General features: G+C 35.5%; 2 protein-coding genes across 2 annotated transcripts in view; one reads left to right on the top strand and one right to left on the bottom strand.

Annotated features, from left to right (window-relative positions):
* The first annotated feature begins 1,139 nt into the window (after window positions 1-1,139).
* On the top strand, window positions 1,140-19,159 carry TDO2 (tryptophan 2,3-dioxygenase). The gene is made up of 12 exons (XM_023228133.2): window positions 1,140-1,238; window positions 1,459-1,564; window positions 2,515-2,605; window positions 5,462-5,532; window positions 6,626-6,753; window positions 7,684-7,870; window positions 9,140-9,247; window positions 11,965-12,076; window positions 13,949-14,006; window positions 15,205-15,284; window positions 15,962-16,052; window positions 18,600-19,159. The coding sequence occupies exons 1-12, from the start codon at window positions 1,204-1,206 to the stop codon at window positions 18,751-18,753; spliced, it is 1,221 nt and encodes a 406-aa protein (XP_023083901.1). The 5' UTR covers window positions 1,140-1,203; the 3' UTR covers window positions 18,754-19,159.
* A 4,001-nt stretch (window positions 19,160-23,160) lies between these two features.
* The window catches only part of CTSO (cathepsin O), a 30,397-nt gene continuing 28,268 nt past the window's right edge, over window positions 23,161-25,289 (bottom strand). Inside the window, exon 8 of the mRNA XM_023228142.2 lies at window positions 23,161-25,089. Coding sequence (XP_023083910.1) covers window positions 25,055-25,089 — 35 coding nt within the window. The 3' untranslated portion in view covers window positions 23,161-25,054. The remainder of the gene's footprint in view (window positions 25,090-25,289) is intronic.

The raw sequence follows: 25,289 nt of genomic DNA, 5'->3' as shown, positions 1-25,289 counted from the left end.
TAGACAAAATTCCATCATGGTAGATGATTAAATAAAGGCTAAGTGCTGTTTCTGCATATAGTTCTTAGTGAGTAGCAGTGGCATGCTAAGGATAAGACCATGAAGCTTCTATCCTGGCTTAATTGTCCTTGGGGCAATTGTTTAGAGCTTAGATTAATAAATGATGTTTCAAGGAAGAATATTCTTATCACTGACATTGTATAGAATTATGGACACATGGCTATTAATTGGCTTTTGTTGTTGTTGCTTTGTTTTTGTTTCTGTTTTTTTTTTTTTTTTTTTTTTTCGTTTTTTTTTGAGATGAAGTCTCACTCTGTTGCCCAAGTTGGAGTGCAATGGCACAATCTTGGTTCACAGCAACCTCCACCTCCTGGGTTCAAGTGAGTCTCCTCCCCAGTAGCTGGGACTACAGGCACACACCACCATGCCCTGCTAATTTTTTTGTATTTTTAGTAGAGATGGGGTTTCACTATGTTGGCCAGGCTGGTCTTGAACTATAGTTTTAAAATTTTATATAGGCAATGTATGCTAATGTGGATGACTCCTAGCTACCCTGTCATTGGTATGCCACAGATGAACAGTAAACTGATAATGTTCGTTTAAATTCCAATACGGTGTGTTGAGAGCTTAACTGCTGCTGATTATTAGATGATATTTAGGTCAGAAGAACTCTGATGATTGAATGGAAGTGGGCTTTGAGCAGGTACCCAGACTTTATTACAGTTAATTTCCCTAGAGGTGTTAAATTTCAGTTTTTGGTCTAGAAGCTGTAAGAATATTTAAATGTGAGAGAATACATATTTGTTTTTTACAAGCTTTTCGTCTTATGTATCCTAACACTATGCCAAATGTTTTCTTGGGATTGAATAAATGTAATTTTTTTAACTTGGCCTCTGTTGATTCATTGGATGTTTGTTACTTTGAATATAAAAGCAGAACTTGGCAAGTCATACGACTCAATTTGGCAGATCACTGACTCTTAGCGAATGAACTGTGCCCAACATAAATCCACTCTAAAGTTTACAGAGGTTCTGTTCTGTACCAGTGGAAATGAGAGTTAGCTAAGAGTACAAGAAGCATGCTGATTGGATGGTGCAGGGTAAGCAGGATACATAAAAGGCAGCTGGAGAACATCTGGGAAGGTCAATGATAGCATCTGTCTAGAGTCAAACCTCCGTGCTTCTCAGGCAGGGCCTTTTCACCATGAGTGGGTGCCCATTTTTAGGAAACAACTTTGGGTGAGTATTTGCCTTTATTCTAAGTGGGTTTAGGCTTTTAGAAGTATCAAGTGTGAGACTTTTGATTCCTGAATTTAAGGAGCATTGAAAACTGTCACCTTTATTCCTTTGTCTAACAATCAACTCTAAAGAAAATTTGCAATTACAATTTTAATCACCCATATCATTAACTGTGTTTTTTAACGCACTATTTTTCTCTCTTGATTTATTAAATTTGCAGATATGCTTTTAAAAAACTCCCTATAGAAGGCAGTGAAGAAGACAAATCACAAACTGGTGTGAATAGAGCCAGGAAAGGAGGTCTTATCTATGGAAACTACCTGCATGTAAGTGGCAGGGTCCTTACAGGGTTTGGTGTCCATTGCTAGGCACTCAATTCTGCAAAGTGACTTTTTAAGATTTTGTTTCTTGGATTTTTTTTCTCAGTCATCGTTTGTTTTCTGGACCTAAGGATATTTTTACGTTTTCAACTTTTGTTAGAATAATTCAAGAGACTTATAGCAGAAAATTCATCTCTCCAGTGGAAGTAAAAGCAGAGAGTTCAGAATCTGGGCAGAGGTGGATACATGATAAGATACACTGTGGATAATTCGCAGGCATTGTGCAACTTGTATAAATAAGACATGGTTAATAAATGTCAGCCTAGATAACCGCAAATGCATCTTTAAAAAATTATCCTTTAAATCTCTTATCATAAAGTAGGAATATTAAAGGCACACAGAGAATTTTCTTGAAATCATTAACACGTAAAGACGGATGTTAACGAATGAGGTATTGGGAGATTAGTCTGGGCCAAGTTTCAGCCTGTTTGTCTTCTATATTTTTTTCTTTTCTTTTTTTTTAAGAGGCAAAACGATTAGAGTCCTTGATGTCTTCATCGGTGAGTTTCTAAGGATGAACTGATAAAGGACGTTAAAATATTCTTAGAATAGGCTCTTTAGGGGAATAAAAGAATGCCAAATGCATAGTCAGCTCAGCAAGTTTTCAAGCTTTCATCATATTCATTTCATGAAAAGGGATATGACGTCTTAAAGAGCTTAATAGGATTTATTATGATAAAATCTTACAAAATAGAAATTTTCTGAGAAGAATAAAAATCACAAATTCAATTCACTCTTTATAAGGAGATTCACCCATTGTTTAAAAGAAAATAGACTGGTTTCTGAGAATTTTGGGTTTCGAGGAGCATTTTTCATTATCATATTCTACTTCTTACTAAAGTTGATAAAAACCAACTTCCGCAATTTCAGACTTGCTTTTTATTTTTCATTTCAAGTTGGAAAAAGTTTTGAATGCACAAGAACTGCAAAGTGAAATAAAAGGAAATAAAATCCATGATGAACATCTTTTTATCATAACTCATCAAGGTAAGTTGCACAAAGGTTTTGGACAATAACTATCCCACAGGCATTTCTCATTGATAACAAGCAAAGCTACAATTTTTAAACTACAAAATGATGAAAGATCATGGAATCACCTCTGTTAGAAATGTTTGAGAATATTTTGCTGCCAGATAAATTCTCATAGGACTTATATAAGGATTTAAATAGTCTTCTTTATGTTACTCCACTGCTAAGAGGCAAAGTAAGACTTTAGCTTTGTTCTGAACTCCAAGGGGACTTTCTGCCTCTTGGAATTTCACAAAGAATTCGCAAGTGAAGGTGTTACTGTTTCTCACTCCAGAACACTAAGAAACTATTTTCAAGGTCATTGAAACTTATGCTGGGTTGACATAATCTTATACAAATCTGGTAATAAACAAAAATATGAATTTTGTCCAAAAATGTATGTTTATCTTTTCCAGTTTTCTATAATAATTTCTGGGCAGTGGGCTTTTTTTAGCCTATGTTTTCATGACTTCAGAAGTTTAGAAGGTTCCTGAGCTCCGAAATTATGTGCAAATTTTCATGAATATTATCTTAAAGAGGTCTGTGACCCCAAAATATTAGTAACATTTATTCTAAGCTTTTCAGTGCCACTACACTGACCTCTGAATGACTGGAGCCCAATCACTGTTGCCTGCCAATGCCCCACATCTGGACATGTTTCCTTGCCTTACCGATTCTTTGTGTCCTTTCTGCAAATGGGTGCTTTCCAAAGTGATTGACTAAATTAACAAAGTCTTTCTAGTAAATAAATTAAAAGTTATAATTGGCTTAATGTGTCAGTTCTCCTGTTTTTATGTTTATACTTTTATTGGTGGCTTATACCAAGGCAATATCAATAGAAGAATAATGGTATAGGAGCATAAATTAGGAATTAAAAATTGTTTAGAACCTCAATTAATTCTATTGTTATAAATTGTGTGACTCTGGTCAGTTGCTTAGATCTCAGGACCTCCATTTTACCATCTGTAATGGTAAATCTGATGCTCTCACTTACAGAGTTCTTTTGAAGATGAATGAGATAATGTGCATTAAGCACTTAGCCCGAGGTATAGCACATAATAAACATGCAACAAATAGTAGTTATCATTATTTTATTAAAACACTTTTCTTCTATTCTTTAGTTATAATATTTAGGCAGTGGTTACCTAGGGTTAAAAAAGATACACATAAACTGATCAATAAATATTTGATTGTTCTTTGCTCAAATATAAAATTTAGTTCCTCCGAAGTATCCTTAAACATAACTTAGACTTATAATTTAATTCTCTTAATTAGTATGGAAACATTGCCTTTATCCATACGATAGAACCAAATAGGAGGCACTGCAGACCTCTAAGATTATGGACTTCCAATGCTCATCTAATTATTACATTGTCTATTTAATTTAGTCATAAAACAATCACCAGATATTTACTTTGTGCCTGACACTGTGCTAGGTACTGAAGAAAAATGGATGAATATGAGTGAGTCCTTAGTTTCCAGTGGCATAGAATATTATGGGAAGGATAAGCCAATGGGGAGAACCATTTATATTTGCTATGAATCATCTAATAACACAAAGGAGTCAAAATGTCTATCCATGTCTATCTATCATACTGCTATAAGTCTTAGGGTTTTGAATCATAGGTTTCCAATTGCAGGTGGGTAACTGATTATTTTACAAATGAGTCAACTGAAGTTAAAGAAAATGGTTTTGCCCCAATTGACACAACCAGTAACCTCAGATAGATTGATTCCAACTATGCTTCTTCCAAAATGTCATTAATATATCACTTTTGCTTTTTTTTTTTCTTTTTTTGAGATGGAGTCTGCTCTGTTGCCCAGGCTGGAGTGCAGTGGTGCGTTCTCAGCTCACTGCAAGCTCTGCCTCCCGGGTTCACGCCATTCTCCTGCCTCAACCTCCCGAGTAGCTGGGACTACAGGGGCCCACCACCACTCCCCGCTAATTTTTTCTGTTTTTAGTGGAGACGTGGTTTCACCGTGTTAGCCAGGATAGTCTCCATCTCCTGACCTCGTGATCCGCTTGCCTCAGACTCCCAAAGTGCTGGGATTACAGGCTTGAGCCACCGCGCCCGGCCTACTCTATCACTTTTCTTTAACGTCAGTGTTAATTGTTTGACAACCCCAAACTTAATCCTTCAACAGAAAAGCTTTGGCAGAATTCAGGTTTAAACAAATAAACCTTAGACTCATGGAAATTCTGAAAGATGATCTGCTGGATAATGTGGACTCAACTGCAACAAAGTTGCCCCTGGGAATTAGCTGTCACAGTAATATGAAGCTTTGTCATTTTCCTTTCACCGCAAACGTCCGGCTGCTTTCCCATATGTGCTAATTCTATGAGTTGCTAGGATTTTCACAAATAAAACAAACAGACAAAATGCTGCATTTTAAGTAACTTAGCTTTGTATTTTCAAGTTCTTAAAATCCTACAGTCTTTCATTTAGGTTAGGAAATATTAATTTCTCAGTTTGTGGTTGAAGTTAATTATTACTTCTGCTTCCTCACATACTTCCAGCTTCCATAGAGGAAGCTAGAATTAGGTTAGGTGCTATATCCTCAAAGACCTAAAAACGCATTTGTTGAGAGGAATTAGTGTAATAATAATGAATATGAAGCATTAGGTAACATGCCTAGCATATTAAAACATTTAATAAAAGGAGGCTATTACAACTTTAACATTTATTGCTGGCGTACAATGGGACTATATTTACATGTATTGCTTTTAAGGTAATATTTTAATTTCTCTTTCAATATGTTAAACATATTTTTCATATAATAATGGCCAAAAAGGCTCCCATAACTTTCCAATTGACAATGATTTCCTTATTACAGCTTACGAACTCTGGTTTAAGCAAATCCTCTGGGAATTGGATTCTGTTCGAGAGATCTTTCAGAATGGCCATGTAAGTTCTTATGTCACAATATTGGTTTCAGATATATTTTTGGAAGATATGGAAAGTATTAATGAGAGAAAAACATTAACACCAAATGGTGGTCTTAATGTTTAATGATAAAACAAAAAGACATTTTCTGAATGAATGAGGAGTTCAGTCATATTTTCCCATTGCCACTGCGAAATTACATGTGACTTTAAGGTTCCTTTCAAATTTCAGTTTCAAGTCCCTTGTTTAGAACTCATTTCCACACACAAAGATGTTATAAATGGTGGATTACCAAACTAATGGGGATCCTTTAATTAACAGGTGTTAGAGTTGTATTTCTACTAAATATTAGCTGCAGGAAGATGGGAGCAATAATAAAGAAAGTGATAAAGGAAGAGAAGGAAGCAGTAGAGAAAGAGTGGTGGGAGGAAGAAAAAGAGGAAGAAAAGGGGGGAAAAGGAATGGTGGAATGGGGAAGAAAAGGACAGGAGGACAAAGAGTGAGAGGAGAGGAGGGAAAGCTTCCAGTGATGGCAGGAGTTTGAGCTGCACTTCTCCATCGCCCACCCTGCTTCCTCTTGCCATGGCTCTGAGGATCCTTCCTTGGGTCCTCTACCTCTGAGCCCCTGCTCCAGGAAGGGCTAGGAGAAAGAGCACATACATACAGATGGGACTCTTCCTGCCTGTGTGGATCCACTTCCCATTTATGTCAGTGGCAACTTTGGCCCTCAGTAAAGAGTAGATTGATCCACATGTTGTTTAATCCTCACCCAGAAGTTCCTGTGTTATCTTGACCTCTCTCCTTTGAAACAAAACTAAAAGAGAAACTTGTTTTGAAATCAATGGGGGGTTGTATTCTAGAATTTACTTCTACCTTGCTTCTATATAATTTTCTATTGTCAAAGAAAGAAAAAACTTCTTATTTTGCAGAAATTCCTTGCACACAATTCAGAACTGTTATTAGTTCAACATATACTCTTGGCAAATTTTAGTTTCAAAGTTTCCCTTTAAAACAAAATTAGAGATAAAACTAATGGGAATGCAGTGCCATTGTCTATTTTGTATTTTCTAGAGGTCAGCATTGCTAACTCAGTGTTTCATTTCTTAACCATCAGGTCAGAGATGAAAGGAACATGCTTAAGGTTGTTTCTCGGATGCACCGGGTGTCAGTGATCCTGAAACTGCTGGTGCAGCAGTTTTCCATTCTCGAGACGATGACAGCATTAGATTTCAATGACTTCAGGTGCACACCTTTGACGTTTTAAAAAATGTGATGGAGTTTACTTTCTCATTGTGGTGGGTAAAAGGAGCATGTGTGTGTTGTGTGCCATAAGGAGCCTGTCTTACTAACACTTTGTCACTATATGGACTTAGGGGTCATCAATCACAAAGCATCTGAGAAGTTATTAAAAATATTTTATTATTAATTTTTACATGTAAGCAAATATGATCAATTAATTTAAATTCATCACTGTGTGTCCTGTTTTTCTCCAAAAAGAATTTTAGACAACTTAGCACATTGACTAAAAGAGTTAATAAAATACATGTAATTAAATTTAAAAAATATAAAAACTCAAAACAGGAGCGATATATACAGAAGCATGTCAATCAAAGTAGAAGTTATGGATTAAACCATAAATTTTACCTGTACATTTCAAGGCAATATCATATAGATAACTTTTTTCTTACCAAAATATAAGAAGAAATAAGTTTAAAAATCTCCCATTGGGTGCAGGATGTAACAAGCAATGTACTGAACATGTCTGACAAAGGAAAAGTAGAATTTGTGGTGAATTTAAAACGTTAAAGTCTTAGCAGCAGCGAAATGAAAGACATTCACAAGGATGTAATATGGGGAGTGGGAGTAATAACATTTTTGATATCCAATAATGTTTAAGTAGCTCATTTTTCTGAATTCAATGAGTCAAATCACAGGTCTAACTCTAGACAGTTGTGTGTATCTGCTCTTGATATCCAAGAGAGCAAAACTGACAACCTCTTACAATAGAAGAAACCATTATGGTGATTGATAATGTGAACCCTTCCTTTCCTTTCCTCCCCTCCCCCCCCCCCCCCCCCCCCCCCCCCCTCCCCTCCCCTCCCCTCTTCTCTGCTATTCTTCTATCATCTCTTTCCCTTCCCTTGCCTTTCCTTCCCCCATTTAATCTCAAAGAGAGTACTTATCTCCAGCATCAGGCTTCCAGAGTTTGCAATTCCGACTATTAGAAAACAAGATAGGTGTTCTTCAGAACATGAGAGTCCCTTATAACAGAAAACATTATCGTGATAACTTCAAAGGAGAAGATAATGAACTGCTACTTAAGTCTGAGCAGGAAAAGACACTTCTGGAATTAGTGGAGGTATGGATTCATACAATTTCTAAAGTTTAACTCAATACATCTTCTTAATTTAGCTTTTGCTAAACAGAATTTTTAAAACTCATCAAAATTGAGTTACATTCAGTGGAAATAAGGATAGAAAGAATTCATAAAAATACATGAATTTATAAATTCATGTTACTAAAATATTGAAAATGTCAAGAACCCTGCTGAGAACGTCAGAAATACTTATGTAATCAATTGTATGTTAATATTTAATAACCTTGTCATCTCAATAACACAATTCCTTAAATATCCCTACTAAGTAACAATTAGCTGATTTTTAGACTGAGTGTGATTATTTAGTGAGCTTTATTGTTTTAAAATATTCTGTAATTGAAAATTTTCGGTTATTTAGTATTTTTCTTAGCTGAATTAAGTTACTAAGAATATACACCTCAGAAAATGTTCCCTTCGTATCCAAATTCCCTAAAGGTCTACAAGTAGCCTTTAGGAATTATTAATTTTTTCTTCAAAAATAAATTACTAAACAAAGATTGCATTGTCTTGGTTTCCATTGCAAAGCCTTTTCTTCTGCAAATCAACTTTTCTTGTGTTGAATTATACTCTCTGCTCATTAATCCTCTGGGTAATGTAAATGCGGATTTAGGTTAATGCATTATATATAATGTCAAATAATGGCATATAAGAATAGGGAGAAAAAGAATTACAAAGCTATTTTCAGAATTGTAATAAGTATGGGTTAAATGAGCACTCATAGAGGTACATGAATTTAGTTTTATTTCTAGATTTAAAAATATTTTAAAATCTCAAAGTAATTGCATGGAAGGTTAATTTCAAAGTTCTCATGAATTTAGAGGAGATCGTATCTTATGCACATCATCATTTCTTCAGCTCCTAAGACATAAAGTAACTTGAGAATAAACCAGAAGATATCAGTAAAATAATTATTAAGAATATACTCTTTAAATATGTTTAGATAGAACATGTTTAGATATGTGTATAGATTTCTAGAAGACAATTGGAATTTTTGTAATCACATATTTCTTAAGAAATAAAGAGTAAACATTATTAATGGTTGCCATAAAATTAAGGAAACTGAATATATTAATTATTTCATAAGTGAAAAAAATGAAGAGAAATAAAAAACATTTACAAATAAAACTTGTAGCATACATTTCTGGAAACCATGAAGATTTCTTGTTTCAAGTTTATACATGTCAGTTACAATGCATTTTACGTAATTTCAATTTTACCATGTACTCACCTAAAAAATAATGTTTATTCAAGGCATGGCTGGAAAGAACCCCAGGTTTAGAGCCACATGGATTTAACTTCTGGGGAAAGCTCGAAAAAAATATCACCAGAGGTCTGGAAGAGGAATTCATAAGTATTCAGGTATTTAGAGGACATGAGTTAATATAAATTTAATACAGAAATATTCAAAAGTTAATTATTTTTACTTTTCTCTTAACCTTTCATTTTTCTCATATTTTTTTCTTTCATGAATATATTTTCTTGGACTACATTACATGATTGATTTCATTTTCTTTATGTGCAATAAATATTATACTAAAATAAGACCTTCATTGCAAGGGAGAATTTTATCTATGATAAGTAGCTGAGATTAATATTATTTTTTCATTTCTATTGAAAATTCTATATTAGGACCAATTCTAGACAGAACTAGGCCCACAGTGAATCAATGAACCAAATCTGTTTAGCCCTGTAGCTTTGCTTTTGCTATTGTATATTTACTGCTCTTGTATATATTTCTGGCAGCTCTCAGACAATGTCAGTTTTCTCCTACTTAAAAGATACTGTTGATTTCTCATTGCCCTGATCTTTCAGGTCGCTCATCCTCTTTGCATGACTAAATTTCCTGGAAGAGTTGTTTAAATTCTACATCTTGAGAGGTTGCATCAGGTAGTGCTGAAAGCATATACTTTGAAGTCACGCTGCTTGGGTTCCAGTTCCGCTTCCACTTCTTAAACAACTATGTGAGAGAGAACAAGTGACTGCACCTCTCTTTGCCTCTCTTTCAGCATTGGCAAAATAGAAAAATAAGAATATCTAACTCATAAGATTATTATGACAGGAAATTAAATAAATACTTGTAAATCATTGAGAACAGAAGTCAGAATAATTATTTATCTCTCATCTAATCCTCAGCTTACTTCAAGCTGTCTTCCTGTGCCGTCATTCTCATGTGGTCTTCATGTACATTTTTAGTCTTAACTTAGTTGACCTCGCAGAAACATTCAATACTAATGACTACGACTTATTCTTTCTTGAACATTCTTTTCTCTTGGATTTAGTACATACCATTATGTTTGCTTCTAATTCTCTGGCCCTTATTTCTCTATCTCTTTTACTTGCTTTTATTTCTCTCTTAGACCAATAAATGATAGAGTTTTGTAGTCCATTGGCTTAGATCCTTTCTGTACTATCTCTATACTCTTTCATTAGATGGTGTCATTTATACCCACTGCTTCAATATCTACTTAGCCAACATAATTCTCAAACATTTATCTCTGGTTTATATATCCCCTTATATTTCAGAACATGTATATAATACCTTACTTGATATTTCCTCCTGGTCCTCTCAAAAACACACCAATAAAACCAAACTTGAACATTACCCCTTCCATCCACTCTTGTACCAACATTATCTTCTCTGCATTAAAGAATTTTTTCTCCTATAATTCATCTAGGCTGTCGTCAGACTCCTATCAATCAGTGATCCTTGGCTCCGCCCTCTTGTTTCACCACTTCTTCAAGCTATCATCAAGTCCTACCGATGTTACCTATTTAGTTCTCAGATATCATCCTTTAATCTACCACTACCACTCAAGTGCAACCTGCCATCGTTTTTCACCTGGACTATAATAATCTCCGAACTGTTCTCCCCCACCTTCCCAGTATGCTTTTATTCCACTTTAGTCTCCACATTGCAGTCTGAATAATCTTTTCAGAAGGCAAATCTGATCACATCTTCCTCTTGTGTAAAGCCTTTTGATGTTGCCTCATTGTTTTAGAATTGAGATAAAAACTTTAACCTGGTCTATAAGGCCTTTATGATCTCACATTCATGTGGTCAAGCCATACTGAGTTTCTTTATTAGCTAAGTTTAGTTCTTTGCATTTATCACCAAGGAGTTCTTTTGTGTTCTTCTCTGGACTTAGAATGCTCTTCCCCAACTAACTCCTTCCGATTCTTAAGATCTTGGTTCAAGATCAAGAAAACTTCTTTAGGAAGGTCTTTCCTAAACTCCTTATTACTTTAAGTTATGATGCCAATACTGCTTCTGTATAGCATGGTCTATGGTTGTAATTTAATGACTGGGTGATTATTTGTTCAATGTCTTAATCCTACCAGAAAATTCCTGTATAATATCACAACTTTCAAGTTTTGCTCACAATTTTATCTCTATCATCTTAGCATGAAAAGTATTGAATAAATAATTAATTGGAAATAATACACATATAGGTTAATACTACATAGGGTGCTTGTTTGGATGAATTGGAAATAATTGGGTTAAATAATTTGCCCTAGCTCAATTAATTGGCTTATAAACAGAATATGTGTTGTAGGCAGAAAAAATAAGAATTTTCTTAAACCAATCAATAGATAGAAAATGAAGAAAACATGAGTGAGAAATATCTAAGGAACTGTATTTACAGAAGTCAATACTGAATATAGAATTTCAATAGAGTTAATAGTTCTTTTGACTAGGAATTCTTAACTTTTTCTAAGTGAAGTTACCTTACTTCTTGTGTTAAATAATTCTTGTTTAAAATTAGGTCATTATTAACTGCTGATAGTTATCTCTGCTTTTGTCCATCTGGCTTCATTGTTCATTATATTTGTGAAGATAATATTTAATATTGAGAAATCATTTAAACTTAAATGAAAGGATAGAGCCACTGAGTGTGTGGAAGATTCCTTTTCTTTTCATAAGACATAATTTCCAAATAGTAATATTAGATGATACAGTAAATATTAAAAGTACATCATTTCTGCAACCACAAGTCTCTTCCTCATAAGCAAAGTTTTCTAAAATATCACTCTATTTATTCTCTCTCAGGACTATTAATGCCATGTTTTTCCTAAAGGCTAAGGAAGAGTCTGAAGAAAAAGAGGAACAGGTGGCTGAATTTCAGAGGCAAAAAGAGGTGCTACTGTCCTTATTTGATGAGAAACGTCATGAACATCTCCTTAGTAAAGGTAGACATTTTTATTTTTTATTTTATGAATCTTTTCCCTGAAATGTGTGAATATGAGATCAAAACATCATTTTATAAGCCTATCAGCCTTACTTGGGAGAAATAGAATGAAAATTGATATTCTACTGATAGAAACAAAAATGGAGTAAATGTTCTCAGTGATAAACCTATTTTAACAGGTTTCTATGCCCAGATTATTTCAAAAACATTAGAAAAAAAAATGTGTATAGTCTATGCCAGATACAAGGGATATCAAGATCAACTGCATATAGTTTCTCAAATAGTTCACAGCCTAATAGGAACAGAAATGAAGACAAATCGTTGTAATAGTAAACACTATGGTAGAGGTAAGAAAAGGAAGGAATAGCTACTGTGAGAACAACTATTGATGTCACCCCATTGTTTTAAGATTAAAACAAAATCTTTAACGTGGTCTACAATGATCTCATATTTGTGTGGTCCAGCCATACTAATTTTCTTTTATTAGCTAAGTTTAGTTATTTGGATTTATCACCAAGGAGTCTCTTTATGTGTTCTCTGGGCTTGGAATGTTCTTACATTCCAATTACATGGAATGTTCCTGCCCTCTTTCTCTCTTCCTCCCTCCTTTGTGTGTGGGTGAGCTCTTTCATACAAATCTGCTTGACTGACCAGGAGACCAGGAAATGCTTACATTTAGACTTTTCGCACAATTGGTACTGAGCTATTAGTTCCTGAAACTTATTGAGCCATAAAATCAGTACTTTCATTTCTAAACTTTTGTGTTCATTTTGACTTAGAACTTTTTATTATTATTATTATTATTATACTTTAAGTTCTAGGGTACATGTGCATAACGTGCAGGTTTGTTACATATGTATACTTGTGCCATGTTGGTGTGCTGCACCCATCAACTCGTCAGCACCCATCAATTCGTCATTTATATCAGGTATAACTCCCAATGCAATCCCTCCCCCCTTCCCCCCACCCATGATAGGCCCCGATGTGTGATGTTCCCCTTCCCGAGACCAAGTGATGTCATTGTTCAGTTCCCACCTATGAGTGAGAACATGCGGTGTTTGGTTTTCTCTTCTTGTGATAGTTTGCTAAGAATGATGGTTTCCAGCTGTGTCCATGTCCCTACAAAGGACGCAAACTCATCCTTTTTTATGGCTGCATAATATTCCATGGTGTATTGTAAAGAATCTTAAACCTTTATGGAAATAGGCAGAATAAAAGTAAAAATTAATTTTTATAACACAAGTACAAAACATAGCAACATATTAAATTGGTATTAAGTTTAATAAGCTTAAAGGTTGTTAGCTTCTGTTTTCTTAAAACAACAACAACAACAAAAAACAAAAAACAAAAACAAAAACAAAAAAACCTCAGTGAAGGAATAACAAAATCTTGTTTTCCTGAAGCAAGGAGAAAGTATTTCATTAGAGGACACATATATGATTTTACATAATTGTGCTCATTAAAAACAAGTTAACTAATTTCAAGTGAATTAGTGAAAACTACTTTGAAATGATGCTTATAACGCATCTCTACTTTTTGAAATGAAAGACATACTATTTTACTTGGAAAATGAATTTTGTTATGAAAGTCAAGTATTTTCTAGAAAAATCAGGTTTTCTTAACGTGCTATATGAAGGTTTTGAAAATTTAAAATATGTACATTTTTAGTTTGTTTTAAAAAATCCAATGTTAAAATTGTATTTTAAGTGATATGTTTGTAAATTCAACCTAAGGGATAAAAAAATGTAAAATGAAACTTATATTGATTTCTAAACACATGTAATCCATTAAATTTTTTAAGATGATGATGCTGAATTAATATAAAATTACCTTAAATTACCTAATAAATTTAAATTTGCTACATATTTTGCAGGTGAAAGACGGCTGTCCTACAGAGCACTTCAGGGAGCATTGATGATATATTTTTACAGGTAAAACAAATCAGAAGAGAGACTGACATTAAAATTGAGGGGTGGATACGGATAACATATCCAGTATAAAGCCTAAAAATTATAATCATAGTTCAATGCAGTAATTTAGTTTTTGGAGAAAACTTAGAAAACAATTAGTAATGAAGTTTTATGGCCCCCCTTTTTTTTCTTTTAAATAATAATAGCATAACTTTTTCCCTGAACAGGGTTAAATGGAGTTAAACACTGCACAAATTAATCAAATATCCTTTTTGACTGAATTCTACAAAGCACTATGTAACACTAAGTGTCCTAAATGGCCAACGTTTACTCTCTCAGAGACTCACTCATAAAATGTGTTCTATCATTAAACAATGTTGTAAGATTATTCCTGTTTAAGAAAATAAAAAATGCATGAAGTGAAAATAACTTGCAAACTGTACCACTTATTCAGCAATTTCAAGTAAAATTACCTTCATGGTCTAAAATGTTTGAAGTATTCCTTAAATGTTGACTCATTCCTACTCTATTGTATGAAGGTCCCATCCTCAAGGTTCATGAATTAAATATTTCAGAACAATAAATATCACACTAGTAAAAAATATCTATTTTGACAGGCTGTCATGCTTCTGTGTATTTAATTTTTAAAATCTTTTCAAGTCTTTCTTCAAAATGGCAACATAAACAAAATCTTCTGACTCTTTTCCTAAACTCAAGTAAATGTATGCCAGTCAGGCATATGTGTCCTAAGTAGAAAATATACTGAGAAAGTTGAAGAAATAGATGTAAAAACAAAACAAAACAAAAACAAAAAAAAACCCCAAAAAAACCAAACAGATGAAAAGAAATAAAAAGTGGTTTTTCCTTTTGTGCTTTAATATCTTTGCCTAAAAGTGTTTGACTATTTTTGGCTGGAAAATCTGTGATAGTGCATCTGTCTCCTTTTAATAAGAACCAATGTTAGGTGTGACTCTGGGTGATTACTTCATGTATATTACATGGAATTTTCTAGACTTCAAACAAACACCGCAAGTTGAGTAGTAGTATTTCATCTTTGAGACGAAGAAACTGAGACTGAGAGAATAAGCCAAAGCTGTCACAGCTCCTCACAGGCAAAGCTGACATTTGTTTCCAGGGCCAACTGATTGTCAAACTCATGCTCCTTCTAACGCACTCGATTTACTTGAATATATTCTTCTTTTTCTTCTTTTTGCTTTAGGGAAGAGCCTAGGTTCCAGGTGCCTTTTCAGTTGCTGACTTCTCTTATGGACATAGATTCACTGATGACCAAATGGAGATGTAAGTCCTTCCCGCTCACCCCATGCTGCTTCCCAACATGCTGTTCCTGTGCTCTTTATCTTGGTCTTCTGTGTGCCCTCGTGCCCACTTTCTCTCTTCCCCCCTCCTTTGTGAGTGGGTGCATTCTTTCATACATACCACCTTGGCCATCACTCTCTCCCAGGGCCAACTGATCCATACGCACGCTAGGCACAGTACCTAAGGCCCACAATACTTTTGGGGGCTCATGAAAATATTTTATCTTAAAATCTGAAGGAAAAAATAAACTTTAGGTCAAAGAAAGTTTTATTATATAAGAGTAATATATTTGCCATTATATCAATGCAGTTTTAAATTTTTAATTTAAATGGTTTTTAATTTTTTTAAATGAAGGAATTTGCCATAAAAGCAAAGGTGGCATGGGCTCATGAGTCATGTTATGGCCCTGGTCTCTTCTATTGTGTCCATGGGCTAAATGTAAGGAAGGACGGAGTGAAATGCATGTAGCCTGAAGCAAGTGGAGCGCTAGGCAACCTCACAGTCTCATCCGGCTCTCGTTTATGAGCCTTCCATATGGTCAAGTGTTAGTTGTCAGCCTTTTCTCAGAAGCAATAATCATTACCAACCCCTTATTGTTAGAACACTGTGGAACTAATGGTGGAAAAATATCCATGCAGTAAATTTGTGTGTTTGCCTAGATAACCATGTGTGCATGGTGCACAGAATGCTGGGCAGCAAAGCTGGCACCGGTGGTTCCTCAGGCTATCACTACCTGCGCTCAACCGTGAGGTAGGTGGGGAAATTCTCCTTTCTTCCTGGTGGCAGTCACCAACAATTTGTTTCTCCGTCTATACACTGATTAACTTTAAAAAGTCATTTTATTTGCTCCTGTTTGAACTACTAACAACACATTTGTAGTTAGAATATTTCAATTCGGTCTTTTGGAAGTAATTTTATAAAATCTTAAATTATGAACCTTCACTGCTTTGATCCTATATGAAAAGGGGTATGGTATCAAGGCCTGCATGATATGTGAGGAAACAAAGGGTTTAACAGTGCTTACATCCAGGCAGAAATATCTTCAACTCATTGTGGCTCAAGTTTTGACTAGACGAAAACATTTATCATTAATTCTACAAATGTCTTCCTGGCTAGATAAACGACACAGTTAAAGTAGTATCTTGTTTTCTGATGTGACTCTATATTATAAAAGTATTTCCATCTACTCCAGAGAGTGCCCTTTTAAAAGTGTTTACAAGGAAAGAGATCAACATTTATTAAGGATTTAAAATATGCTAGAGAGGTTTCTAAGGGATGTACATTCTTATTTTGATATTCAAAATATCATAGAAAAATGGACAAATGGATACATCTAGAAACTGAAAAACTTCTATGGTCCCTTGAAAAAGAAGAATCAATTCAAGAATAAATTAGACATTTGCATTTAGCCCCCCCCCCCCAAATCTTTACAGTACATTGATTTCATCCCTACTGTTATTATCAGATCGGTTGGTTTCTAAAATAAACAGGTTTAAATTTTCATCATTTTTAGACATTTTCACTTTCCCTAGAAATAAATTCTGTAAGCACAAAACAATCAATAACGGCCAATACCAAATGAGCACACACATCAGTGGGTGGTGGGAATAATTAACACAAACATCATCTCAAGTGTGTTGTTACCTCAGTTTTAAAAAGACCTGACCTTTTGCTGTGCAGAAGCTCGTTAGTTTAATTAGATCCCATTTGTCAATTTTGGCTTTTGTTGTCATTGCTTTTGGTGTTTTAGACATGAAGTCCTTGCCCATGCCTATGTCCTGAATGGTATTACCTAGGTTTCCTTCTAGGGATTTTAAGGTTTTAGGTCTAATATTTAAGTCTCTAATCCATCTTGAATTAATTTTTGTATAAGGAGAAAGGAAAGGATCCAGTTTCAGCTTTCTACTTATGGCTAGCCAATTTTCCCAGCACCATTTATTAAATAGGGAATCCTTTCCCCATTTCTTATTTTTGTCAGATTCGTCAAAGATCAGATGGCTGTAGATGTGTGGTATTATTTCCGAGGGCTCTGTTCTGTTCCATTGGTCTATATCTCTGTTTTGGTACCAGTACCATGCTGTTTCAGTTACTGTCAGCCATCCCATTACTGGGGATATACCCAAAGGATTATAAGTCATGCTGCTATAAAGATACATGCACACGTATGTTTATTGCAGCACTATTCACAATAGCAAAGACTTGGAATCGACCCAAATGTCCATCAGTGACAGACTGGATTAAGAGACTGTGGCACATATACACCATGGAATACTATGCCACCATAAAAAAGGATGAGCTCATGTCCTTTGTAGGGACATGGATGCAGCTGGAAACCATCATTCTCAGCAAACTATCGCAAGAACAGAAAACCAAATACCGCATGTTCTCACTCATAGGTGGGAATTGAACAATGAGATCACTAGGACACAGGAAGGGGAATATCACACACGGGGTCCTATTGTGGAGGGGGGAGGGATAGCATTAGAAAATATACCTAATGTAAATGACGAGTTAATGGGTGCAGCACACCAACATGGCACATGTATACATATGTAACAAACCTGCACATTGTGCATATGTACCCTAGAACTTAAAGTATTAAAAAAAAAAAAAAAAAAAAAAAAGACCTGACCAAAAGGAAGGACTGAAGTTTTCATTTTACAGAGTTAGAAACTGGGGCATTGAAGTTTAAACAACTTGTCACAGATCCTTGAATTGTAGGTGACAGATCCAGAATTTGAACCCAGATTTATTTGACTTCAAAGGCAAATGTTCTTCCTCCATAAAACTGTAACAGTTAAAATTGTTGACTAACAACACAAACGCAATTTTAGTGTTAAAACTACTTCATAGACATTTATTATGAGTCTATTAAACCCTTAGGGCAGTTATTTGGCAGCTTTTCAGTTGGAAATATTTCCAAATGAGCATCTAAGATTCTGTATGCGTTACATGTATTACCTTGCATACCATCCTTCAGAAGTAGGAAATGAGAACACATCCTTATCTTTATGAAGGTGCCAGCAATAAGACTCTCAGTTTTAATATGAAACACCCTGTTCTAAAACACATAATACTGTTCTATGGGCATAAACTTTGAAAATGGAATAAAAAGTAGGCAATCAATACTAATACTACATAATACCTAATTTAATATATGATATATACAACATGAGATGTATAATATTGAAAACTAATTAATTATGGAAAATATCAGAGAAATAAATTTTCTAATTGAAAATTTTAAATATTTCATGTCAACCAATGTAACACATCTTCATGTATGTGTTTTTCCAGTGATAGGTACAAGGTATTCGTAGACTTATTTAATCTTTCAACATACCTGATTCCCCGACACTGGATACCGAAGATGAACCCAACCATTCACAAATTTCTATATACAGCTGAATACTGTGATAGCTCCTACTTCAGCAGTGATGAATCAGATTAAAATCATCTGCAAAATCTATGAAGAATACTGGTTTCACAGTCTATTTTTTATTTTCTATGAATTTTCATAAATCGTTTTAATATATGTATACATATGTTGTTCAGCACCACAATGCTCTGATTTACTTTTAGAAATAATTTGATTACCTCTCGTTTGTGGCGAGACTAAGCATTAAGATGAGAAAGAATTCATTTAAATAGTAACATTGTACATAGGGTATTTTCCTATTAAAAATTCAATTTCCCCTGAGACTTAATGTAACCACTTAATGTAATCATTATCTCATTGTTTCATCTTTATAAACTTGTAAACTTCAGCTATTTCAAATATTTTATGCAGTACACTATGTTATTCTGTACAAAGACTTTCAAACAAAATTTTAATAATAATAAAGTATTAATCTTTCTCCTTGTATTGTTTTTGAAATATTGATTGTATTTGTTAGGAATCTTTTTTTTTTTTTTTTTTTTTTGAGACGGAGTCTCACTCTGTTGCCCAGGCTGGAGTGCAGTGGCCGGATCTCAGCTCACTGCAAGCTCCGTCTCCCGGGTTTACGCCATTCTCCTGCCTCAGCCTCCCGAGTAGCCGGGACTACAGGCGCCCGCTACCTCGCCCGGCTAGTTTTTTTGTATTTTTTTAGTAGAGACGGGGTTTCACTGTGTTAACCAGGATGGTCTCGATCTCCTGACCTCGTGATCCGCCCGTCTCGGCCTCCCAAAGTGCTGGGATTACAGGCTTGAGCCACCGTGCCCGGCCTTTTGTTAGGAATCTTAATGACCAAAGACAGAAACCTATCTGAAGTTTGTCTAGAAGGGATATACTGGAGGATTACCAGCTTGCAGAATTCAAATGAACACTGCCCAAAAAGCCTTGAAAGAGGAGCCTGGAAACTCTGATGCCACAAGGACTGGGTCCAGTTGCTGGAGGGCTATATTCCCGGAACACTCAGAGATCTTTTTCGTCTCATCTCTTCTCTGTAGGTGTTGGCTTTATTCTTTCCTGTAGTAGAACAGCTTCTGTCTCAAGCTGGGTCCCAGTTTCCAGCACCACTGGACTCACACAGGGCAAACCTTCTCTTTCCCCCAGCTCCCATGCCTGTGATCTGAGAAGTGCAGTGAACTCTAATGCATGTAGAACTGAGGTAGGAGCAAGGAGCAGTCCCCTCAAAGAAGATGTGCTTTCCAGAAGAAAGGACACAGACTGAACAGTGACCCAGTTCATTTCTAATAAGGCATTAATTAGGCTAAGAGTTTAAGTCAGACATGAGTTTTAGTCTTCTTTTCCTAGCTTGGCCAGGTTATTGGGAAAACTTATATTTTTGTTATGGGAGGAAATACATAATATTATTTTAAAAATCTAAAATGTATGTCAACCTTGACCTAGAGTCATTATCACTAGCAAGCAGTAGGTTCTTGATGGAATTGAACTATTCTTTGGCTTCAATTGCGTTTTCTTCTTATAAGGATCATATCATCTAGTTTGTCTCAGAATTGTATATAATTGCTTTTGCCTCCATGACTGTTGTGTGCTCATGTATGTGTGTATACACAGTATCTGATGGCGGCTAGGCTGATACAATACAGAGTCAAACGGCATGGTGGCTAAAAGGCACTAGCTTTGAAATCAACAAGCCCGAGGGCAAATTCTGGCTCTGCCGTTTATTAACTATCTGGTACAATCACCAGTTGAAGCCTAGTTTCCTATCCATCTGGGGGTAAAAGTACTTATTTTATAAGCTTTGCTATTTCTTAGGAAAAAAATATGTTAATAGATATTCCGTCACCAAAGTGCCTTAGAATATTGGTGTAAATGTTATTTGTCAATGTTTATCATTATTTTAATAGACTGTATTAGTCGGGATTCTCCAAAGGGACAAAACTAATAGGATAGATGTATATATGAAGGGGAGTTTATTAAGGAGTATTGACTTACACAATCATAAGATGAAGTCCCACAATAAGTGCAAGCAGGAAGCCAGTCCAAGTCCCAAAACCTCAAAAGTAGGGAAGCCAATAATGTAGCCTTCAGTCCTCCGCGGCTGAAGGCCGCAGAGCCCCTGGCAAATCACTGGTGTAAGTCCAAGTGTTCAAAAGCTGAAGAACTTGGACTGTGATGTTCCAGGGCAGGAAGCCTCCAGCACGGGAGAAAGATGGAGGCCAGAAGACTCAGCAGGTCTGTTCTTTCCATGCCTGCTTTCACACCGGCAGCTGATAAGATGGTGCCCACCCAGGCTGAGGGTGGGTCTGCCTCTCCCAGTCCACTGACTCCAATGTTAATCTCCTTTGGCAACACCCTCGCAAACACATTCAGTAACAATACTTTGCATCCTTTAATCCAATCAAGTTGACACTCAGTATTAACCATCACAATTTTGTCAACTTGAACCCATCCATATCTCCTGAAATCATATATAATCTTCAAATAAGGACAATAATAAGGCCATAATTACACCTAACACAGTACAGCTATCCTTTGTACAACTGGAAGTGCACCAATCCCCAACCCAAATGCTATTACATAAAGTTAACAACACTTAAATGTTGATACGAAGTAAACAAATCTGACATCACATGATAAAGCAAAAAGAAAGGAAATAAAATGAATATATTTTCTTAGTACAAGTGTATATATGTGCAAACATGTTCTCAGCAAAATAAGGAGGAAATACTCATGACAATTACAGTCCTCACTTCTGCAACTTGTCACATGGCTGAAGCTGCTATTGATGACTACCTTATTCCACTACCTCTTATTCTCTTTGTCTTCAGCAAGAACTTCAGCAAGTCGTGGTTTCTTACCCGGTGGAGTGACCCAAACCTTCATTCCTGAAGTGTCTGGGCCATTTGCAGTCCTGTCAGGATTGGGCTGTTGTAGTTTCCCACTGACATTAATCACAGGGCATGACAATACTAAGAGATACCCCAAGGGATCTCCTATGTTCCACGCCTACTTTCCCTTACCTCCATTTTGGAGTAGTAGACTGATTTCATCTTGATAGTCTGGGTCAATCACCCTGGCCAATACTGTAACTCCCTTCTTAGCCTGTTGTATTAGTCTGTTGTTATGCTGCTAATAAAGACATACCTGAGACTGGGTAAGTCATAAAGGAAAGAGGTTTAATGAACTCACAATTCCACATGGTTGGGGAGGCTTCACAATCATGGTGGAAAGCAAAGGAGAAGCAAAGGCATGTTTTACATGGTGGCAGGCAAGAGAACTTGTGCAGGGGAACTCCCATTTATAAAACCATCAGATCTCATGAGACTTATTCACTACCATGAGAACAGTAGGGGGAAACCACCCTCATGATTCAATTATCTCCACCTGGCTCTGCCCTTGACATGTGGGGATTATTACAATTCAAGGTGAGATTTGGGTTAAGACACAGCCAAACCATATCATAGACTATATGGTTATATTTAGTTTTTTACACCTATATTTCTTGGTGTGACTAAGCTAGAAGTCGCAAGAGTTTTATCAAAGGATATATCAGTTATTCTTAACATAAATGTCAAAATAATTTAGACTGCAAGTTCCCACCCTTGCCCAGTCACACTTGCTTATGGTGCTGATGACTCACTTTATAACTTTTAAATGGGTTAGAAAATCACTGTAAGGTTGGCTAATCTAGTATTCACTTTGAGATCTTTGTGAAACTACATCCAGAAACATGTTGATGACTTTCATTATGACCTCTAATTATTAGATGAGGATTTTGTTGCCTTGTCTTAAGTAGTTTGTTATGGCTAGAGCACAGCATAAGAGCGATTGAACTATGCAGCACAGCAGCAGTCATGGTTGAAAAGGTAGAGAGGAGCTTCTTCATGAAAGCTCACTTAAAAGAGCTCGCATGGTATCATAGGCACTGGGAACCCTTGAATGGTTGTGAATAGAAAACCTGATATCTTTGAGAAATGTAAATGCAGGGGGAACAAAGTAGATGGACTATAAGAATATTGATCTGAATCAGTGGACTCTGAGTCTGGATTAAGGGACATAGAGTATAATGAGTAGGCTACTGAATAATGGAGATAAATGACACTAAAGAACATTGCAACTAAGAAATGACAGTAGCCACAGGAGGTAGGTAATTCACTGATGGGTTACCAAGGTGTAGATGACCTGCTTAAATGTTTAGGATTTGTCTTAATTTTATTGATTGGGTGATTCCATAATGTTGATTCTGTTAACCAAAATAGAGGCTCTAGGAGGTAAAGGAGATTTTTGTTGGGGGCGGTGGGAGGAGTTAGGGAAGATGATGAATGGAGTTTTGGAAACACTGAGGTTAAAGTGCCTATGGAGAAAACCAAAAGCTGGATATATTAATTTAGAGCTGAGAAAACAGTGTAAATATAAAGCACATTAATACTGTGTTGACGAAATGCAAACCATACACTTAAGAAGAGGTTCTTTTTAAATCAAAGTCAAATGTAGGTTGTTTTATTGTAAATATCATCAAAATCCACAACAGCAGAAACATATTAATCATTTTGAAATTTAAAAATCCTTTAGAATTTGAGAAAGAGTATTAGAAATGCATTTATATCACATAGAAAGTCAGTAGCAAATACAAACTAGACAAGCAGGACATAGTTCTTTTCTGGCATGCCTGAATAATAAAAATATTTATCAATTAAAATGTCAGTATCTGTCTTACTGGAACAACTCTAAACCTGAGTCAACAAACATTCTTTTGGGATTGGTTCTGATTGGTGTAAGAAGAGAAATACAGCATTTTGTTTATCTAATCACAGGGAAGGATAAACAAAGGGCAAAAGTGACAGAAAAAATTAGATGTCCTTGAATTTTTTTAGTGGTTGTTGCTGCATTTCATGTTTCATTTTTGTTAGATCATACACATTAGGAAAGAATGACAAAGTTTAGAGAAGAAATATGTATGTACATAGTATCAGAAATAATTTTCTTGTATTGACTCATTTAATATGGTTGTACTTATATTCAATCAGAAGGTCAACTCTTTTGCTATAAGGTTCTTACACTGCTAACAAGAAATGGCTTGTTTTCTGGTTGCAGGTCATGAACAGCACACAGTGTCCCTTCTAGGCACACTGGATTATTGATCACTGCGCAGACGCAGGCTAATCAGAATTGCACCTGAAATCACTTGTGCAATTAGTGATGCAAGAGTGATCACAGGAATCAAGACCAGGAGCCAAGGGAAAGAAAAAAGGTGCACAAAGAAGCAATTCAGATGGGAGACGAGGAAAGCTAAGGGGAAAACTGGGAAACAGAGTCTGGAAAACTCACAGTTTGACTGATACCCAGGGTTAAGAGATGGGACTTTGATTAGAGTGGTGCCTATGAATTAGGGGAGGAAGGAAGAGGTGAGATCCTAATGTTGGTAAAAGTATAGAGGCAAAGGGAGCCAACTAAGTGGCTAGAAAATAGAAATGGAAAGTAAAAATGAGACTTAATTCTTTAGTCAGGGAAGCAAAGCCACCAGGAAAACTTGAGAAAGAGTAAGAGAAAGAGAGGGAGAAAATATGAGATAATATTTTGATATTTTGATATACTAGAGAACAAAACATTATTCTCCAGTATAAAAAGAACAAAGTAAGAAATACGATCTATTGGATTCCTATTCACAAAAAAATTAACAAACAGTAATTTGTCTCTTAGTCAATGCTACTAGAAGTTACTTATGTAGTTGTCTTATTGTTCATTTAATTTCAGTTTGAGGGGATTTTACCCTTTTCCTTCCTTCTACATGGTCACTCTGCTGTTCAAAGAGTAAGCACCATTTGTTTAGGTAAAGCAATTGGTGTTGCAAATCCTTCCGATATACCATCTCGGAGGGCTGCTAAATAATGAACTGTACTAGGAACACAAAATTTTAGGTTGGCCGTTCTTGTGTATAGGGGTAACCTAAAGCTAGTAATTACACCCCACAAAAGAAAACAAATTCTTATGACCTCTTTGATCCCACCTGAAATATCTCATAATAAACAATCAAATAAATTATAAGCAAATAAAAGTAAACAGCAGCCTCCCCCAGTTGCAGGGCCCTAAAATATTTCCTAATCTGAATTTCCTCTCAGGGCAAGAAACTATTCCATAGGCTTCCTTGCAGGCTTCTGCGCTGAGTGTGTCCCACTGACTTTGGTTGTCCATCTCTCTACAAGAAGGTAACATTCTGAAACTTAGTTTAAATACTACTAGGCCTTAGAATCTTTTGTAGGTAGTTGCTGAAACTTGAAGTTGAATAACACTTTGAAGTACTAGGTTACATTGCATTATGAAAACCTTCATTTTGTAGCTGTCTCTTGATCTGCCCAACATGTCACACAAATATAGAAGAAACAGAATCTGCAATACCTAAGGGGAAAAAAGGAATCATTAGTCTATTTCCTCTTTAGATGCTTTTGAAATTGTAAAATAAAGCAATTTTTCACTTGGGTTCAGAAAGAGTTAGTATCTACTAAGAAAATAATGTAATACTTATCACAGCTTGTCAATGTAAACATGGTATCATCAAAAGCAGATATTAGAAGAGATTAGGCATATTAGAAGTATGC

Source organism: Piliocolobus tephrosceles, chromosome 3, assembly GCF_002776525.5.
Source record: "Piliocolobus tephrosceles isolate RC106 chromosome 3, ASM277652v3, whole genome shotgun sequence".
Lineage (NCBI taxonomy): Eukaryota > Metazoa > Chordata > Mammalia > Primates > Cercopithecidae > Piliocolobus > Piliocolobus tephrosceles.
Note: the sequence above shows the minus strand (reverse complement) of the source record. Positions and strands in the feature narration are given on the sequence as shown.

Bases quoted from the DNA above. Each gene is read 5' to 3' on its own strand.
- TDO2 (XM_023228133.2), top strand. From the start codon at position 1,204: ATGAGTGGGTGCCCATTTTTAGGAAACAACTTTGG. The intron at 1,565-2,514 runs GTAAGTGGCAGG...TTTCATTTCAAG, and splicing joins TCTATGGAAACTACCTGCAT to TTGGAAAAAGTTTTGAATGC. The intron at 6,754-7,683 runs GTGCACACCTTT...TTAATCTCAAAG, and splicing joins TTAGATTTCAATGACTTCAG to AGAGTACTTATCTCCAGCAT.